The sequence below is a fragment of the Ahaetulla prasina genome, chromosome 4 (genome assembly GCF_028640845.1).
Source record: "Ahaetulla prasina isolate Xishuangbanna chromosome 4, ASM2864084v1, whole genome shotgun sequence".
NCBI classification, from domain to species: Eukaryota; Metazoa; Chordata; class Lepidosauria; order Squamata; family Colubridae; genus Ahaetulla; species Ahaetulla prasina.
The window spans coordinates 58,832,096-58,848,456 of NC_080542.1; the positions used below are offsets into that span (position 1 = coordinate 58,832,096).

At 40.8% G+C, this 16,361-nt stretch overlaps 2 protein-coding genes across 7 annotated transcripts in view; one reads left to right on the top strand and one right to left on the bottom strand.

The window, feature by feature from the left end:
* Nucleotides 1–3,124, bottom strand: part of BRD9 (bromodomain containing 9) — an 84,736-nt gene extending 81,612 nt beyond the window's left edge. For all 6 annotated transcript variants that reach the window (XM_058180784.1, XM_058180783.1, XM_058180786.1 and 3 more), the window contains exon 1: nt 2,969–3,124. In XM_058180784.1, the coding sequence (XP_058036767.1) occupies nt 2,969–3,062 (94 nt within the window). In that variant the 5' untranslated portion in view covers nt 3,063–3,124. The remainder of the gene's footprint in view (nt 1–2,968) is intronic.
* A 44-nt stretch (nt 3,125–3,168) lies between these two features.
* The window catches only part of TRIP13 (thyroid hormone receptor interactor 13), a 44,178-nt gene continuing 30,985 nt past the window's right edge, over nt 3,169–16,361 (top strand). The window contains exons 1-5 of the mRNA XM_058180353.1: nt 3,169–3,296; nt 3,410–3,535; nt 6,116–6,218; nt 7,158–7,323; nt 10,505–10,634. Of these exons, the coding sequence (XP_058036336.1) occupies nt 6,127–6,218; nt 7,158–7,323; nt 10,505–10,634 (388 nt within the window). The 5' untranslated portion in view covers nt 3,169–3,296; nt 3,410–3,535; nt 6,116–6,126. The remainder of the gene's footprint in view (nt 3,297–3,409; nt 3,536–6,115; nt 6,219–7,157; nt 7,324–10,504; nt 10,635–16,361) is intronic.

A 16,361-nucleotide genomic window follows, 5' to 3' on the forward strand; every position in this document is an offset into this window, starting at 1 on the left:
GCTGATGCGACTGATTGCAGCAGCCAAAGCAAAGCAAGGCTTAGTGAGCCCGAAAGAAGCAGCAATTAGGCAAGTGGGGATGGGCGATTGGGTGGGCATGGGCTGTTGAAGAGTTGTAAAAAAATGATTTTAAAAGCCTATGATGATCAGGCAACTCAACTGGGATCACCAGAGGAGCCTTTTAAAAGCTTTTTTTTACAACCTCTTCACCCAAAGAGGTTGTTAAAAACAAGAGTTTAAAGGATCTAACGATCAAAACTGAGCCGCACACTCATTAAAGGCTTTTTTTTTTTACTTTTAAAAGCATTTTTTCGGCTGAAGAAAAAATGCCTTTAAAAGTAAAAAAAACAACAACTCTGATGATGGTTCAGTTGGGGCAGGGAAAGGGGCCAGGGATTTTTGCTCCGAACCACCCACCACCACAGCTACCGGATTGGGTGATCCAGTCCGAACCGGGAGCATTTCACCCCTACCTTATTGCATCCGCAGAGTGTGCGGATCTGGAACACCTGTCCCTTCTGAGACAGGAGGGCTCAGGTGATCATCATGCAAAAGAATTTGTATAACGCCTGATGGACAAAATTGCTCAGATTCATTCCCAAGTACATGTAAGATTCCTGGGGAAAGGTCCTGCCTGATGAACAGTTTGGAAACTGTTGAGAACAGTTTGATCCTGTTATACCTGATAAAGTCATTGAGGTTATCAGTTGCCAGTCAGGTGGTTGGCAGGGTCCAGAAAAGCCTTTTCTGCTGTGACTTTTGGAATATTTTATTCATTTGTCTGAAACGGTATTTGGTCTCTTGTTGAGCAGAATGGTTGGCCTAGAAGACATCCAAGTTCCCTTCCAAGTCTATTATTCTGTTATCCCAAGTGAGATCTGCTCCCACCACACTGATCTTCTGCAAGACCTGAAGATCTGGCTCTGGTCTGAGGACCCAATGAGGGAGCATCATAGGTGGATTAAGAGAAGTATCCTACCTTCCCAGCTCCGTATCACGCCTCCCCACCTTCTATCCTACTTCCTCCCACAATATGTTTTCTCTGACTGTAATGCTACTTTGTTTGCAGAAATAATTAAAAAAAACATGGTTTGAACAAGACTGAACCATGAGATCAAACATTATCAGAAAATATTTATTTAGTTTAAGTTTAAATATCTAGGACCAGAAGAATTTTGCATCCCAAAATACTGAAGAAACTAATAAATAGCTTCATGAATCATTTTTGAGTCACAGAATTACAGAGAATTAGATGAGAACAAATCTTCTCTGTACCATCAAAAAGGAGAGGGTCCATTAAAGTCAGTCAGATATTGATTCTTGGAAAAAAATTAATCATATAAGAAAGAAGAAGAGAAAACACATAGCAATTTTGATGGATTTCTTCAAAATGGAACTGGGCTAGACAAAAAATGAAAGGCATTACAAATAAAATAGGTGAAATCAATTTGTAAATAGATATCTCAATTTCTATTTTCATATTTATAAAATAACTTGGATCAGAAAAATATAATTGCTAATTTTCAGATAATACTAACACATGGAAGTAACACTGCAATGCCTTTGCAAAAAAGAAATAAAAGTAAATGCATTCTTACACTGCAAAATATGCTATCAGGTTCAAGAGAAGTGATAATTCCTCTCTATTCTACATTGGTCAGACAGCATCTAGAATGTTGTATTTAATTCTGGATACTGGTTTTTAGGAAGGACACAAACTAGAATATGTGCAGAAGAAAGCAACAATGATAAGAGCTTCAAAGGAAAAACAGTTGGATATGTTTAGCCTGGAAGAGAGAAAATTGTGTGGTGATACGATAGCTACCTTCAAGTTTTTGAAAAACTATCATGCAGAAGTCAAGGCAGAATTGTGGTGCTTTTTCTTTACTAGTAATTTTTGAGGTAGGACTAGCTAACATATTTGTAAATGGTCCACAGTTCACAGTGAACTTGGGGGATCAAATGGATCCTAGTAATATTTTTCTTATTTAAGCTTAAAGCCCTCTAATTTATATCATTGCACTCTCTGCTGAAATCCTTATCACTTCATTAGTTGAATCTCTTCATACATTTTATCCTCAAACAGCATAACAGATGCCTGCACAAATAAGAGTTATGATAAGTGCACACAGTGACAGGATTGGTTAACATTGAAACATTAGATGGTCTCAGGGGTGCTATTCAGCAGGTTCTGGAGAACTGAATGCAGAAATTTTGAGTGGTTTGGAGAGCCGGCAAATATCAACTTTGGCTGGCCCCAGAGTGGGGAGGGAATGGAGATTTTGCAATATCCTTCCCCCAGGAGTGGGGAGGGAATGGGATTTTGCAATATCCTTCCCCTGCCACTCCCACCAAGCCATACCCACAGAACCGGTGGTAAAAAAATTTGAATTCCACCACTGGATGGTCTCTTGTGGCCATGTCGTCTAATTTAGAGATGCCCCAATCATAGGTTACAGAAACAGGAGAGCTGTAAAGAGGCACTAGCCTTATCTCAGTTCAGATGCAACATCAAGATCAGACTGAAAGAAAACAACATCAGAGGTGAACTCTTGAGAACCATTTTTTAAAAAAAATAAAAAATAATAACGGGGAGTCAATAACGTCAGCACCCTCTCAAGTTTTACATACAATTGCAGAACTGGCAGTTTTATTTTAATATTCTTCTCATTTACAGGCTCAGGCAGCAAAATCGCGGCTACATTTGTGAAATGTTACTTGATCAGAACCCACACACTTACAGAAAGAAACGGATTCCTCCCGAATAATGGTAGATTATTGGGAAATAAAAATTACCATCCCTCCCACCCCCACCCCTACCGAGTTCTATCGCAGCCTGGGGGAAACGGGACGAAGTCTGAGTGACAAAGGCGCGTAAAGCGAAACGCTTTTCCAGAGGCTCCTATTGTGGATTTACTTTCCCCTCCCTACTTCCCTCCCCTCTTCCACGATTGCCCATTCAACCTACCATCGTAAGCAGTACCGCCGGTCCCAGTAGCAGTTACACTCGGGGCAGATGTCGATCTCCATTCCGCCTTATGCTTCTTGTGTTTCTTCCCCATAACTATAACTAACTATTAAAACTCACTTTTCCCAGCCCACCTGGAAGCCACTCCTCCCTCTATTCCAGGGAACTCGGAAATGGGAGGAAATGACGTAGGAAGCTGACACGGAAGCACTTCTGATTCAACTCGGATCCTGGTTAATGAAGAAAGAAGCGCGGGAAATTTGTACAGGCGTAAGTGATCGACCAACGTATGTCTCCAGGTAGCAATTGAAGACGCCTTGGCTGTTGGGTACGTGGTCAAGAGGTTGGTTTAAAAACAACAACAAAAAACTCGCCTCTTATGAAACGTGTCAATTGAATGAAATTGTATAAATTAAGATTGATCCCTATATTTTTTTTTAGGGCTTTGGAGAATCGGAACTTAAGAGGGAAGCGAAGGAAACTTGATTTTTACCCGCCTTTTCTGAGTAGGCTGAGCGGATTCCTGGGAAAGAAATTAAAAACGGCCGCGGGATCTCACAGACCGATGTAATTCCGAGCCTTGTGGACGCGACTTCCGTTTTCTTGCGTTAAGTGAACCAAGAGATTGTTGGCGAAAATAGTGCTGCGTACAATACATGGAAATGATTTTGTACTTGGAAAACTGGGAAGTGGGCGGGTGAAATCGGCCGTCCATTGGGCTTTTTAAAAAAGGTTTAGTAAAAGTCTTTTTGGCAGAAAGACTTTAGACCTGGAGAAAAAATTAAATTGATACAAAAAGTCAAGTATTCGTTTTGCAATTTTGTCTTAAATTAAGATGCAAGAAATCCTTACAGTTATTTAACATTCATTGATCTAAGATGGGGGAGTTAAGCTCTTCAGTTGCGTGATTGCTAAATGCATACGGAAATAATATTTACTTAAGTCGAATTTGTTTCTGAATATTTGCCACAAAATTGCAGACTCATTTTGAGTGAGTTAGGGGTGAGCAGCTTTGGAGAGCTTGAGGAGTTATTTAGAACTTCTGGGATGAAGGGGAACACTGTTATACAGTGGCTGCTGTGCAGACTTGGCTAATCACAAAATGACAGGCATAAAAGGTAGTTACATCTAGTATTACCAGTAGCCTGAACAGGCAAAGGAGACAACAAAGAATTGGAAAGGAGGTCAAAGGAAGGCAGGAAGGACACAGTAATTGTTTAATTTTCTTGGCATCTGAAACAAAAATTGCAATAAAAACAACAAAATAATGTTCTTAACCAAACATTATTTGGTAATGTAACATTATTATTAACATTATTTGGTTAACATGTAATTAACCAAATTACTGTCAACATTAAATAGCCAAACCACTTTAAATACATTAAATAAATGCATTACCTCCTGCTGTACATAGATGAACTGCAAAATTCCCAGCAATCATTAGATGGAGCAAAGAGATAAGGATTAAAATGAACTCTTTGGTGCCATTTAGTGGTTTCTCGGATTATTGCAGCTCAAATCTTGCCTAATGGGAGATTTAGATGTGTAAAATAAGTAAATTAACTAACTAGCTTTCTTTTCAAGAACATCTTCTATTAATGATTTTCAAAACTGCCCAGTAAGCTTGCCAACAAGACGCTGAAACTGCTCCCTGTGTTGAATATGTCCTGGAAAAGAAAGAATTGAGATTTGCCTACTATTGATTCTTCCATAATTTCCCATGTTTTAATAATGGCAAAAGACAAAGAAGGGAAATCATCTGAATAAATCTGGAGCACAGGTAGTTTTTTACCGATCTAGGAAATGATTTTATCCTAATACCTGTAGTCTTCAACTTATAACAGTTCATTCAGTGACTGTTTGAAGTTACAACAACACTGAAAAAAATGACTCGGGAACTTTTTTCATGTTTACGACCATTACAGCATTCCCATGGTGATGTGATCAAAATTCAGACACTTGGCAACTGATTCAGTTCTCATAATTGCAGTGTCCCAAAGTCATGTAATCATCTTCTGACAATGGCAAGCTTAACAATCATGTTAATTTAATTTAGCGATTGCAATGATTCACATAATTTTGGCAAGCAAGGTTGTAAAGTGAGGCAAAATCCACTTAAATGTCTCACTTAGCAACAGAAATTTTGGGCTCAATTGTGGTTTTGAGTCGAGGACTACTTGTATGTATATGTACAGTAACAGTCACATGGAAACCTGACAGCACAATAATGCAATTGAACTGCATGACTAGAAGCTATCTATACCACTAATTCTAAGAATAGAATAGAATAGAATAGAATTTATTGGCCAAGTGTGATTGGACACACAAGGAATTTGTTTTGGTGCATATGCTCTCAGTGTACATAAAAGAAAAAGCCTTCATCAAAGGTACAACATTTACAACACAAATGATGGTCATAGGTTGCAATTTAACCCTTAACGATAGCAACAAAAAGTTACAGTCATAAGTGGAAAGAGATTGGTGATAGGAACAATGAGAAGCTTAATAGTAGTGCAGATTCAGTAAATAGTTTGACAGTGTTGAGGAATTATTTGTTTAGCAGAGTGATGGCCTTCGGGAAAAAACTGTTCTTGTGTCTAGTTGTTCTGGTGTACAGTGCTCTATAGCGTCATTTTGAGGGTAGGAGTTGAAACAGTTTATGTCCAGGATGTGAGGGATAAAGTGGTATAAATACTATATAAAGTGGTATAAAGTATATAAAGTGGTATAAATATTATATATAGTGGTATAAAGTGGATGTGAGGGATAAAGAGGTATAAATATTATATAAAGTGGTATAAAGAAGGATAAGTGGTATAAAGGCAGTGTTCATACTGCCTTTATATGTTTTTTTTATTCCAGGGCCATTAAAATGCAAACAGACATGGTTTAAATTCGTTTTGAGATCATTATTCAGAAAATTTAATCTCTTTCAGCCAATGACCAGATTGGAGATTCTGGAAAATGACAAGGTTGTGTCCATAAAATAGTTGTCAGAACCATTTTTATTTTAACGTGTCTGATAAACAAATCAGAAATGAAAACACAATAAAAACAAATTGGCTAATAAAAATTTAGAAGATAGGCTTTGAGTGATAAAATAAGTTATTTTTGGCCTTTTTAGATGTATAACTATTTTCTAATTAGGTTTTTATAAAATGGATGAAGCAACAGGTGATTTAAAACTGCCTCTTCAAAATGACTGTGAATCCCTGCAGATACATGTGGAAGTTCATCAGAAATCAAACAGGTTGGTTTTATATTGCAGCTTTTGTTCTCTATTGCAGAAAGTCTCCTACCATTTTTATCAAATGAATAATATGCTGTAGATGGACATTTTACTTATATTTAGAGAAGTAATACCTACAAATCAGGATATAATAGGTACATTAAGCATATGAAACCATCCTCTACAAGGATAAAGGTTATAAGAGTTGAAGATTGTTTTAAGTGTTTGCCAGCCCTTTCTCCGTTTTTTTCACACTATGTTCTATGAACTTTCTGGCTCCATACCTCATGAATGAATGGATTCTGTGTGTACAGACAGTATCTGTCATGATATTGTTGTTCAAAAGTACCATAGAAAGCTTTTTCTCTTGTGAAAAAAATACTAAATAATAAAACCACTATTTTTCAGATTGTTCTGGGATTTTTTAAAATTAATAATTCCATGACCTAAAAAAAGTTTAAATCCGATAAGGGAAATTACAGAGTTTTAGCCTGCAGGGTAATTTTCATTTAGAAGTTTGCCTATGGGCTCTCTGAGCATTCTTTAAAAACTGTTGGATATCAACCAAAAAAAAATAATACAAAAATGATAAACATCCTGAAAAGTTGGGAGATGGAGCAGAGAGTAATGCTGCTTTTTATTTTGGTAATTAGGTACATGAGTACTGACAGAAGATTCTTTGTGCTGTAAGATTTAGTAGTTCAATCATAATTATTTAGATATTTTTTTTGAAGTTCCTTTTAGTATTGGTATTGTTAGAATATTGTCTTCAATTGTTTGAGAGTATTATAATCAGAAGAATGTCATTTATCATTGAAGTATGCTTTGCATACCTTTCTCTGATAACATGAAAGATTATATTTTGTGTCTCAGCTGGTTGAAATAAGTGGCATTCTATCATTTCCTGACTGTAACTGATTATGGGTGAAGCTGATTATTTTTTTCTCTTATTTTAACCAGTACTGCAAAAAAAGAAGATATCAAACTAAGTGTCTTAAAGCTACTAAACCGGCACAATGTTATTTTTGGTGATTACAAATGGATTGAGTTTGATGATTGCTTCCTAACAAATAACGTACAATCAATTGCAGTTGTGGATACAGAGCTAAAGCTGAAAGAAAGACAGGTAATTAATGTTTCTTTCTTTGCTTATTTGCTTCTCTATAATTAGCTGCTATCAAAATGCTGCATATTTTATTTATTATTAAAATTACTGAAAAGTTTTTAAAATATGAATAAAATAGTTACATAGTGTCATGAGTATTCACGAGAGCATGCATCCATATAGCATTATATTATTTGTATTTAACATTGGCTCCATATAAGCTTCCAATTACAATTTAAGTTGCTAAGAGATGACACCAACTTGATGACACATAATCAGTATCAACCTCTTAGTGGCATAGGATGAAGTTATTTGAGGAATCATCTCCAATTATCTGCTTGGCCCTTGAGATCCAACAAAGTGATTATGCTTCAGCTTCTTTCTATGAAATAGTGTCAGGTGATGGACCCAAAAACCTATCTTATCTCTATTTTAATGCCTGGTCTGTGGAACTACATGGTCCTGGTCTTTTTGTTATTCCGTAAGTTCCTGAAAACCTGATTCTTCCCCTGGGCATTGGATCAGAATACACAATGGCCCTATTTAGAAGAGGATGTTGCACAAGATACGCTTAGTTAGTTTCAATGAATTCTTTTATTTTTGTTGTCCTGTTGCTCTTATTCTATTTTAGAAGTTTACTTGTAAGTCACCCCGGAGTTATTTTTGTAATTGGGCATCCAATTACAAAAATCAACACAATATATATTGTTAAAGATTTAATTTCAAATTAAATTCAACCATTAAATTGTTATTTTAATAAATATGATTTTTAACACATTTATGTACAACTAAAATGCTGTTGTAGGAAGAGAGCCATGTAAGTTTGTGGTGGCAAAAATAATTTTTGATAGCACCTTTTCTGACTAACAAAGAACAAGAAATCTTTTAATAAAATTCTTAGAAAAAGGGCTGCAAGACTTTCAATAAAATGTTAACAATTTCTTCCATAGTACAAGTTTGTTGAAGTGAAAATAAAGTCTTAACATAATTATTTTTGCATTAATTATAAAAAAAAGTGATCAAAAGTTTTTTCCTTCTCCCCAATATTTTAGAAGTGCATTACATATGATAATTCCTAGCTGTGACAAATCTATAATTTATGGGCCATGATTTAATGATCATAAAAATGCAAAACTATGATTCTAGAAATGAACAATGCCACTATCTATAATAGATCACAAGTTGAAGTACATCTTAGATGGAAAACTCATTGCAGATTGAGAACAAGTATAACAGGGAATGTGTATGTTGATGTTTCTTCTTAAAACTATGCTAGCTTTATCTGATATTTTTTCTATTTGGAAAATATTTAAACATATTATTTCCTAACTAATTTTTAGATAAATGCATCCTTGTCTTGTGTTCAATAAGACCCATTTAGATTAATTTTTGAAAACCATATTAAATGTTTTTATGAACTGTCAGTATTTTTTCTAACATCTAATCATGAATTTAAGAGATTTCTAAAATAATTGATAAAGGTGATTGTGATTTTCTATAGATAACTATCAAGAAGTACTTGACTATACATTACTGTTATGACCCAGATGGTCAAGGCAAGGCATGCCTCTAGAAAGTCCTTTATTGCTCTCAATAAAGGTTCAAACAAATGGCATTCCAACAACCTGTAAGGCTGCACCCCACACTACCCTGAGGACAGCCATTTTCCTGCAAATAACAGCCCGTATATTACAAAGAAAATCCACAGAATAGGAGCATGCTCACAGGGCAAGGTTCAGGATTCCAAGTCCAGTCCACCCGGCAAGTGAGTCCATGCAATAAACTAGTCCACAAGACAAAATTCAGGCATGAGACAAATGGCAGTTCTCAGGGCAAATACAAGACACAAGGCAAAAGGAAGTTCAAAAGGCAAAGCAAAGCAAAGTGCAAACAGCAGTCCACAAGGAAACGACAAAGTCCAATGCAGAGGGCAGTTCTCATGGCTAGGCAAAGAAAAGGCAAAAAGCAGTCTCATGGCAAAAGGTAGGAGTAAAAGATGGGGGAGTGTAAGACAAAACAATTGTTCCTGGCAAAGACTAACTCCATAGCTTCTCCTTAAATCATTCCGCTCCAGGTGTTCCTTGTGAGGAGGGATGGAGCGACTTTCTCCCAAATAGCTTTGTAGTCCTCAGAGCTTGCCTACACTTAATTCCATACCCTTGAATTAATAGAATAGAATAGAATAGAATAGAATTTTTTATTGGCCAAGTGTGATTGGACACACAAGGAATTTGTCTTGGTGCAGATACTCTTAGTGTATATAAAAGAAAAGATATGTTGATCAAGAATTCTAAAGTATAAAACTTACTGATAGTTATAGGATATGAATAAGCAATCAGGAACCAATCAATATCAATATAAATCATAAGGATACAAGCAACAAAGTTACAGTCATACAGTCATAAGTGGAAGGAAATGGGTGATGGGAATGATGAGAAGATTAATAGTACAGACTTAGTGAATAGTTTGACAGTGTTGAGGGAATTATTTGTTTAGCAGAGTGATAGCGTTCGGGAAGAAACTGTTCTTGTGTCTAGTTGTTCTGGTGTGCAGTGCTCTGTAGCATCATTTTGAGGGTAGGAGTTGAAACAGTTTATGTCCAGGATGTGAGGGGTCTATAAATATTTTCACAGCCCTCTGACTCGTGCAGTATACAGGTCCTCAATGGAAGGCAGGTTAGTAGCAATTGTTTTTTCTGTTCTAATTATCCTCTGAAGTCTGTGTCTGTTTTGTTGGGTTGCAGAACCAAACCAGACAGTTATAGAGATGCAGATGACAGACTCAATAATTCCTCTATAGAACTATATCAGCAGCTCCTTGGGCAGTTTGAGCTTTCTGAGTTGGCACAGAAAGAACATTCTTTGTTGATGACGTTTTTGAAGTTAACTGTCCATTTTAGATCTTGCAATATGGTAGAACCTAGAAATTTGAAGGTCTCTATTGTTGATACTGTGTTGTCTAGTATTGTAAGAGGTGAAAGCATGGAAGTGTTTCTCCTAAAGTCTACCACCATTTCTATGGGATCTGCTGCCTATCAGTTCCACTGCCTGTCAACAGCTGATCCTCCACTCTGTGAAGACTGGCCTCTCCCTGTTGGACCGTCCCAGTTCCAATCCTCCAAACTGGGCTATGATTGGGCCATGACAGTTACACATATTTTATGGATTAATTGCACCTAATTTGTTCTCTTCTTCTTCTTCAGCCTATCAGCTTGAATAAATGCAAACTTTTTATCCATATTTTTCATCTCAATGAGGAAGGGTCTACTACAGAAAATCTGGATGCAGAAGATGAGCATATTGTTGCAGCTAATCATTGGTTATTACCTACAGGTATTTCAAAAGAACCTAAGAATACAATTAGGTTATTTAAATGGAAAAGACTTTGTTTAAATGAGGATTTTAAAAACACTCAAACTGGACATCATTTTCAAATGAAGTATACAACTTCCTGAAATTGGAAAATATTTCTGAGTCAACAAAATGTATTCTAATAGACATAATGATCTTAAAATTTTCAAATTCCAGTGGGAAAATGAAACATGAACTGAAGACTGTTCATGCTAAATTTCGAACCTGAGAAGTTGTTTTTAACAATTGCCTTATACCAGAGTTCCCCAACCTTTTCAGTTTTGCGGACTGGCAGGCGAAAGGGATGGTTCTGCATGTGTGGTGGACAAGCATGTGCACAGCTTCATTTGTGTGTGAATGGTAGGCACATGCCTGCCACTCACAAATGGAGTACATACCCACTGCTTGCATGAATAGGATGCATGTGTAAGTTTGTGAAAGGCTCAAAGCCGGTAGTGGGCCATGGCTCAGTGGTTGGGAATCTTGGCTTATACCTCATGAATGAATGGATTCTGTGTGTACAGACAGTATCTGTCATGATATTGTTGTTCAAAAGTACCATAGAAAGCTTTTTCTCTTGTGAAAAAAATACTAAATAATAAAACCACTATTTTTCAGATCGTTCTGGGATTTTTTAAAATTAATAATTCCATGGCCTAAAAAAAGTTTAAATCCGATAAGGGAAATTACAGAGTTTTAGCCTCCAGGGTAATTTTCATTTAGAAGTTTGCCTATGGGCTCTCTGAGCATTCTTTAAAAACTGTTGGATATCAACCAAAAAAAAATATACAAAAATGATAAACATCCTGAAAAGTTGGGAGATGGAGCAGAGAGTAATGCTGCTTTTTATTTTGGTAAATAGGTACATGAGTACTGACAGAAGATTCTTTGTGCTGTAAGATTTAGTAGTTCAATCATAATTATTTAGATATTTTTTTTGAAGTTCCTTTTAGTATTGGTATTGTTAGAATATTGTCTTCAATTGTTTGAGAGTATTATAATCAGAAGAATGTCATTTATCATTGAAGTATGCTTTGCATACCTTTCTCTGATAACATGAAAGATTATATTTTGTGTCTCAGCTGGTTGAAATAAGTGGCATTCTATCATTTCCTGACTGTAACTGATTATGGGTGAAGCTGATTATTTTTTTCTCTTATTTTAACCAGTACTGCAAAAAAAGAAGATATCAAACTAAGTGTCTTAAAGCTACTAAACCGGCACAATGTTATTTTGGTGATTACAAATGGATTGAGTTTGATGATTGCTTCCTAACAAATAACGTACAATCAATTGCAGTTGTGGATACAGAGCTAAAGCTGAAAGAAAGACAGGTAATTAATGTTTCTTTCTTTGCTTATTTGCTTCTCTATAATTAGCTGCTATCAAAATGCTGCATATTTTATTTATAGACCACCCTTCTCCCGAAGGACTCAGGGCGGTTTACAGGCATTAAAAACACATAGATACATAAATACACTATAAAACAATTAAAAACTTATTCTATAAGCCCGTATTTTAAAATATAAAAATAAAACCCAGTTAAAACCCATAAATTTAAAATCTAGCTCAGTCCTGCACAATTAAATAGGTATGTTTTGAGCCCAGCGGAAGGTCGAAGGTCCAGCTGGCGAAGGCCGGGGTAGTTCGTTCCAGAGGTGGGAGCCCCACAGAGAAGGCCCTTCCTGGGCGTCGCCAGGCGACATTGCCTCGCTGGCGGCACCCTGAGGAGACCCTCTCTGTGAGGCGCGGGTCGGTGAGAGGCATTCGGTAGCAGTAGGCGGTCCCGTAAATAACCCGCCCAATGCCATGGGCGCTTTAAAGGTGGTCACCAAAACCTTGAAGCGCACCGGAAGACAACAGGCAGCCAGTGCAGTCTGCGCAGGATAGGTGTCATCACGGGAGCCACGAGGGCTCCATCTATCACCAGCGCAGCCGCATTCTGGACTAACTGCAGCCTCGGATGCCCTTCAAGGGAGCCCCATGTAGAGCATTGCAGTAATCCAGGCGAGGCGTCACGAGTGCGTGGGTGACCGTGCATAGGGCATCCCGGTCCAGAAAGGCGCAACTGGCGTACCAGGCGAACCTGGTGACGCTCTCCTGGAGCGGCCGTCAAATGATCTTCTAAAGACAGCCGTTCATCCAGGAGGGCGCCTAAGTTGCGAACCCTCTCCATCGGGGCCACTGACTCGCCACCGATGGTCAGCGCGATTCAGCTGACTGTACCGGGATGCGGCATCCACAGCCACTCTGTCTTGGCGGGATTGAGCTTGAGCCTGTTTCTCCCCATCCAGACCCGTCGGCCTCCAGACACCGGGACAGCACTTGATAACCGTTGGGGTGGCCTGGGGTGGAAAAGTACAGCTGGGTGTCATCCGCATACAGCTGGTACTTCACACGAAACCACTGATGATCTCACCCAGCGGCTTCATGTAGATGTTAAACAGTAGGCGAGAGGATCGACCCTGCGGCACCCACAAGTGAGGCGCCTCGGGGCCGACCTCTGCCCCCTGTCAACACCGACTGCGACCGGTCGGAGAGATAGGAGGAGAACCACCGATAAACGGTGCCTCCACTCCCAATCCTCCAACCGGCGCAGCAGGATACCATGGTCGATGGTATCGAAAGCCGCTGAGAGGTCTAATAGGACCAGGGCAGAGGAACAACCCCTATCCCTGGCCCTCAGAGATCATCCTGCGACCAAAGCCGTCTCCGTGCTGTAACCGGGCGGAAACCGGACTGGAGCAGGTCTAGATAGACAGTTTCATCCAGGTGTAAGGAAACTGATATGCCACCATACTCTCTACAACCTTCGCGCAGCGGGTTGGAGACCGGACGATAATTACCTAAAACAGCGGGTCAGGAAGGCTTCTTGAGAGGGCCTCACCACCGCCTCTTTCAAGGCGGCGGAAGGCGCCCTCCACCAAAGAAGCAATCGTAATCGCCTGGAGCCAGCCTCGTGTCACCTCCAGTGGCCAGCACCAGCCAGGAGGCACGGGTCCAGTAAACACGTGGTGGCATTCAGCCTACCCAACAACCTGTCCATGTCCTCGGAGCCACAGGGTCAAACTCATCCCAAACAATATCGCCAAGACCACCCTCGAGCATCTCACCCGTGTCACCGCAATCTTGGTCCAGACCATCCCGAAGCTGAGCGATTTTATCGTATAGATAACCGTTAAACTCCTCAGCACGTCCCTGCAGCGGGTCATCCCGCTCCCCTGGTGTAGGAGGCGGGTCACCGGAACAGGGCGGCTGGGCGGTTATCTGCCGATGCAATGAGGGAGGAGGCAGCTCGCCTCGCTTCCCTCAATGCCACTAGGTAAGTCCTAGTATAGGACTTCACTAGTGTCGATCAGCTTCGAGCAGCTAGACCTCCAGGAACTCTCTAGGCGTCTTCTCCGGCGCTTCATCCTCTCAGCTCCTCGGAGAACCAAGGGCGGTTGGGACCTGCGCCGGGTCAGAGGCCGCAAAGGCACGACACGGTCTAAGGCCCCGCGCGCCCGTTCCCAGGCGCAACAAGTTCCTCAGCCGAGCCGTGAGCCAGACCCTCAGGAAATGGCCCAAGCTCCGTCCGGAACCCATCCGGGTCCATCAGGCGCCTGGGGCGGAACCAGCGTGTCGGCTCCGTCTCCCTGCGGTGGTGAATGGCGGTCAGAAAGTCCAGGCGAAGAAGAGAATGATCTGACCATGACAAAGGTTCAGTGACTATTTCCAATATGGTAGAACCTAGAAATTTGAAGGTCTATTGTTGATACTGTGTTGTCTAGTATTGTAAGAGGTGAAAGCATGGAAGTGTTTCTCCTAAAGTCTACCACCATTTCTATGGGATCTGCCTATCAGTTCCACTGCCTGTCAACAGCTGATCCTCCACTCTGTGAAGACTGGCCTCTCCCTGTTGGACCGTCCCACTCCCAATCCTCCAACCGGCGCAGCAGGATACCATGGTCGATGGTATCGAAAGCCGCTGAGAGGTCTAATAGGACCAGGGCAGAGGAACAACCCCTATCCTGGCCCTCCAGAGATCATCCACCAACGCGACCAAAGCCGTCTCCGTGCTGTAACCGGGCGGAAACCGGACTGGAGCAGGTCTAGATAGACAGTTTCATCCAGGTGTAAGGAAACTGATATGCCACCATACTCTCTACAACCTTCGCCAGCGGGTTGGAGACCGGACGATAATTACCTAAAACAGCGGGTCAGGAAGGCTTCTTGAGGAGGGCCTCACCACCGCCTCTTACAAGGCGGCGGAAGACGCCCTCCACCAAAGAAGCAATCGTAATCGCCTGGAGCCAGCCTCGTGTCACCTCCCGAGTGGCCAGCACCAGCCAGGAGGGGCACGGGTCCAGTAAACACGTGGTGGCATTCAGCCTACCCAACAACCTGTCCATGTCCTCGGGAGCCACAGGGTCAAACTCATCCCAAACAATATCGCCAAGACCACCCTCGAGCATCTCACCCGTGTCACGCAATCTTGGTCCAGACCATCCCGAAGCTGACCGATTTTATCGTATAGATAACGGTTAAACTCCTCAGCACGTCCCTCCAACGGGTCATCCCGCTCCCCCTGGTGTAGGAGGGAGCGAGTCACCCGGAACAGGGCAGCTGGGCGGTTATCTGCCGATGCAATGAGGAGGCGTAGCTCGCCTCGCTTCCCTCAATGCCACTAGGTAAGTCCTAGTATAGGACTTCACTAGTGTCGATCAGCTTCGAGCAGCTAGACCTCCAGGAACTCTCTAGGCGTCTTCTCCGGCGCTTCATCCCTCTCAGCTCCTCGGAGAACCAAGGGGCCGGTTGGGACCTGCGCCGGGTCAGAGGCCGCAAAGGCACGACACGGTCTAAGGCCCCCGCCGCGGCCCGTTCCCAGGCCGCAACAAGTTCCTCAGCCGAGCCGTGAGCCAGACCCTCAGGAAATGGCCCAAGCTCCGTCCGGAACCCATCCGGGTCCATCAGGCGCCTGGGACGGAACCAACGTATCGGCTCCGTCTCCCTGCGGTGGTGAATGGCGGTCAGAAAGTCCAGGCGAAGAAGAGAATGATCTGACCATGACAAAGGTTCAGTGACTATTTCCAATATGGTAGAACCTAGAAATTTGAAGGTCTATTGTTGATACTGTGTTGTCTAGTATTGTAAGAGGTGAAAGCATGGAAGTGTTTCTCCTAAAGTCTACCACCATTTCTATGGGATCTGCTGCCTATCAGTTCCACTGCCTGTCAACAGCTGATCCTCCACTCTGTGAAGACTGGCCTCTCCCTGTTGGACCGTCCCAGTTCCAATCCTCCAAACTGGGCTATGATTGGGCCATGACAGTTACACATATTTTATGGATTAATTGCACCCAATTTGTTCTCTTCTTCTTCTTCAGCCTATCAGCTTGAATAAATGCAAACTTTTTATCCATATTTTTCATCTCAATGAGGAAGGGTCTACTACAGAAAATCTGGATGCAGAAGATGAGCATATTGTTGCAGCTAATCATTGGTTATTACCTACAGGTATTTCAAAAGAACCTAAGAATACAATTAGGTTATTTAAATGGAAAAGACTTTGTTTAAATGAGGATTTTAAAAAAACACTCAAACTGGACATCATTTTCAAATGAAGTATACAACTTCCTGAAATTGGAAATATTTCTGAGTCAACAAAATGTATTCTAATAGACATAATGATCTTAAAAATTTTCAAATTCCAGTGGGAAAATGAAACATG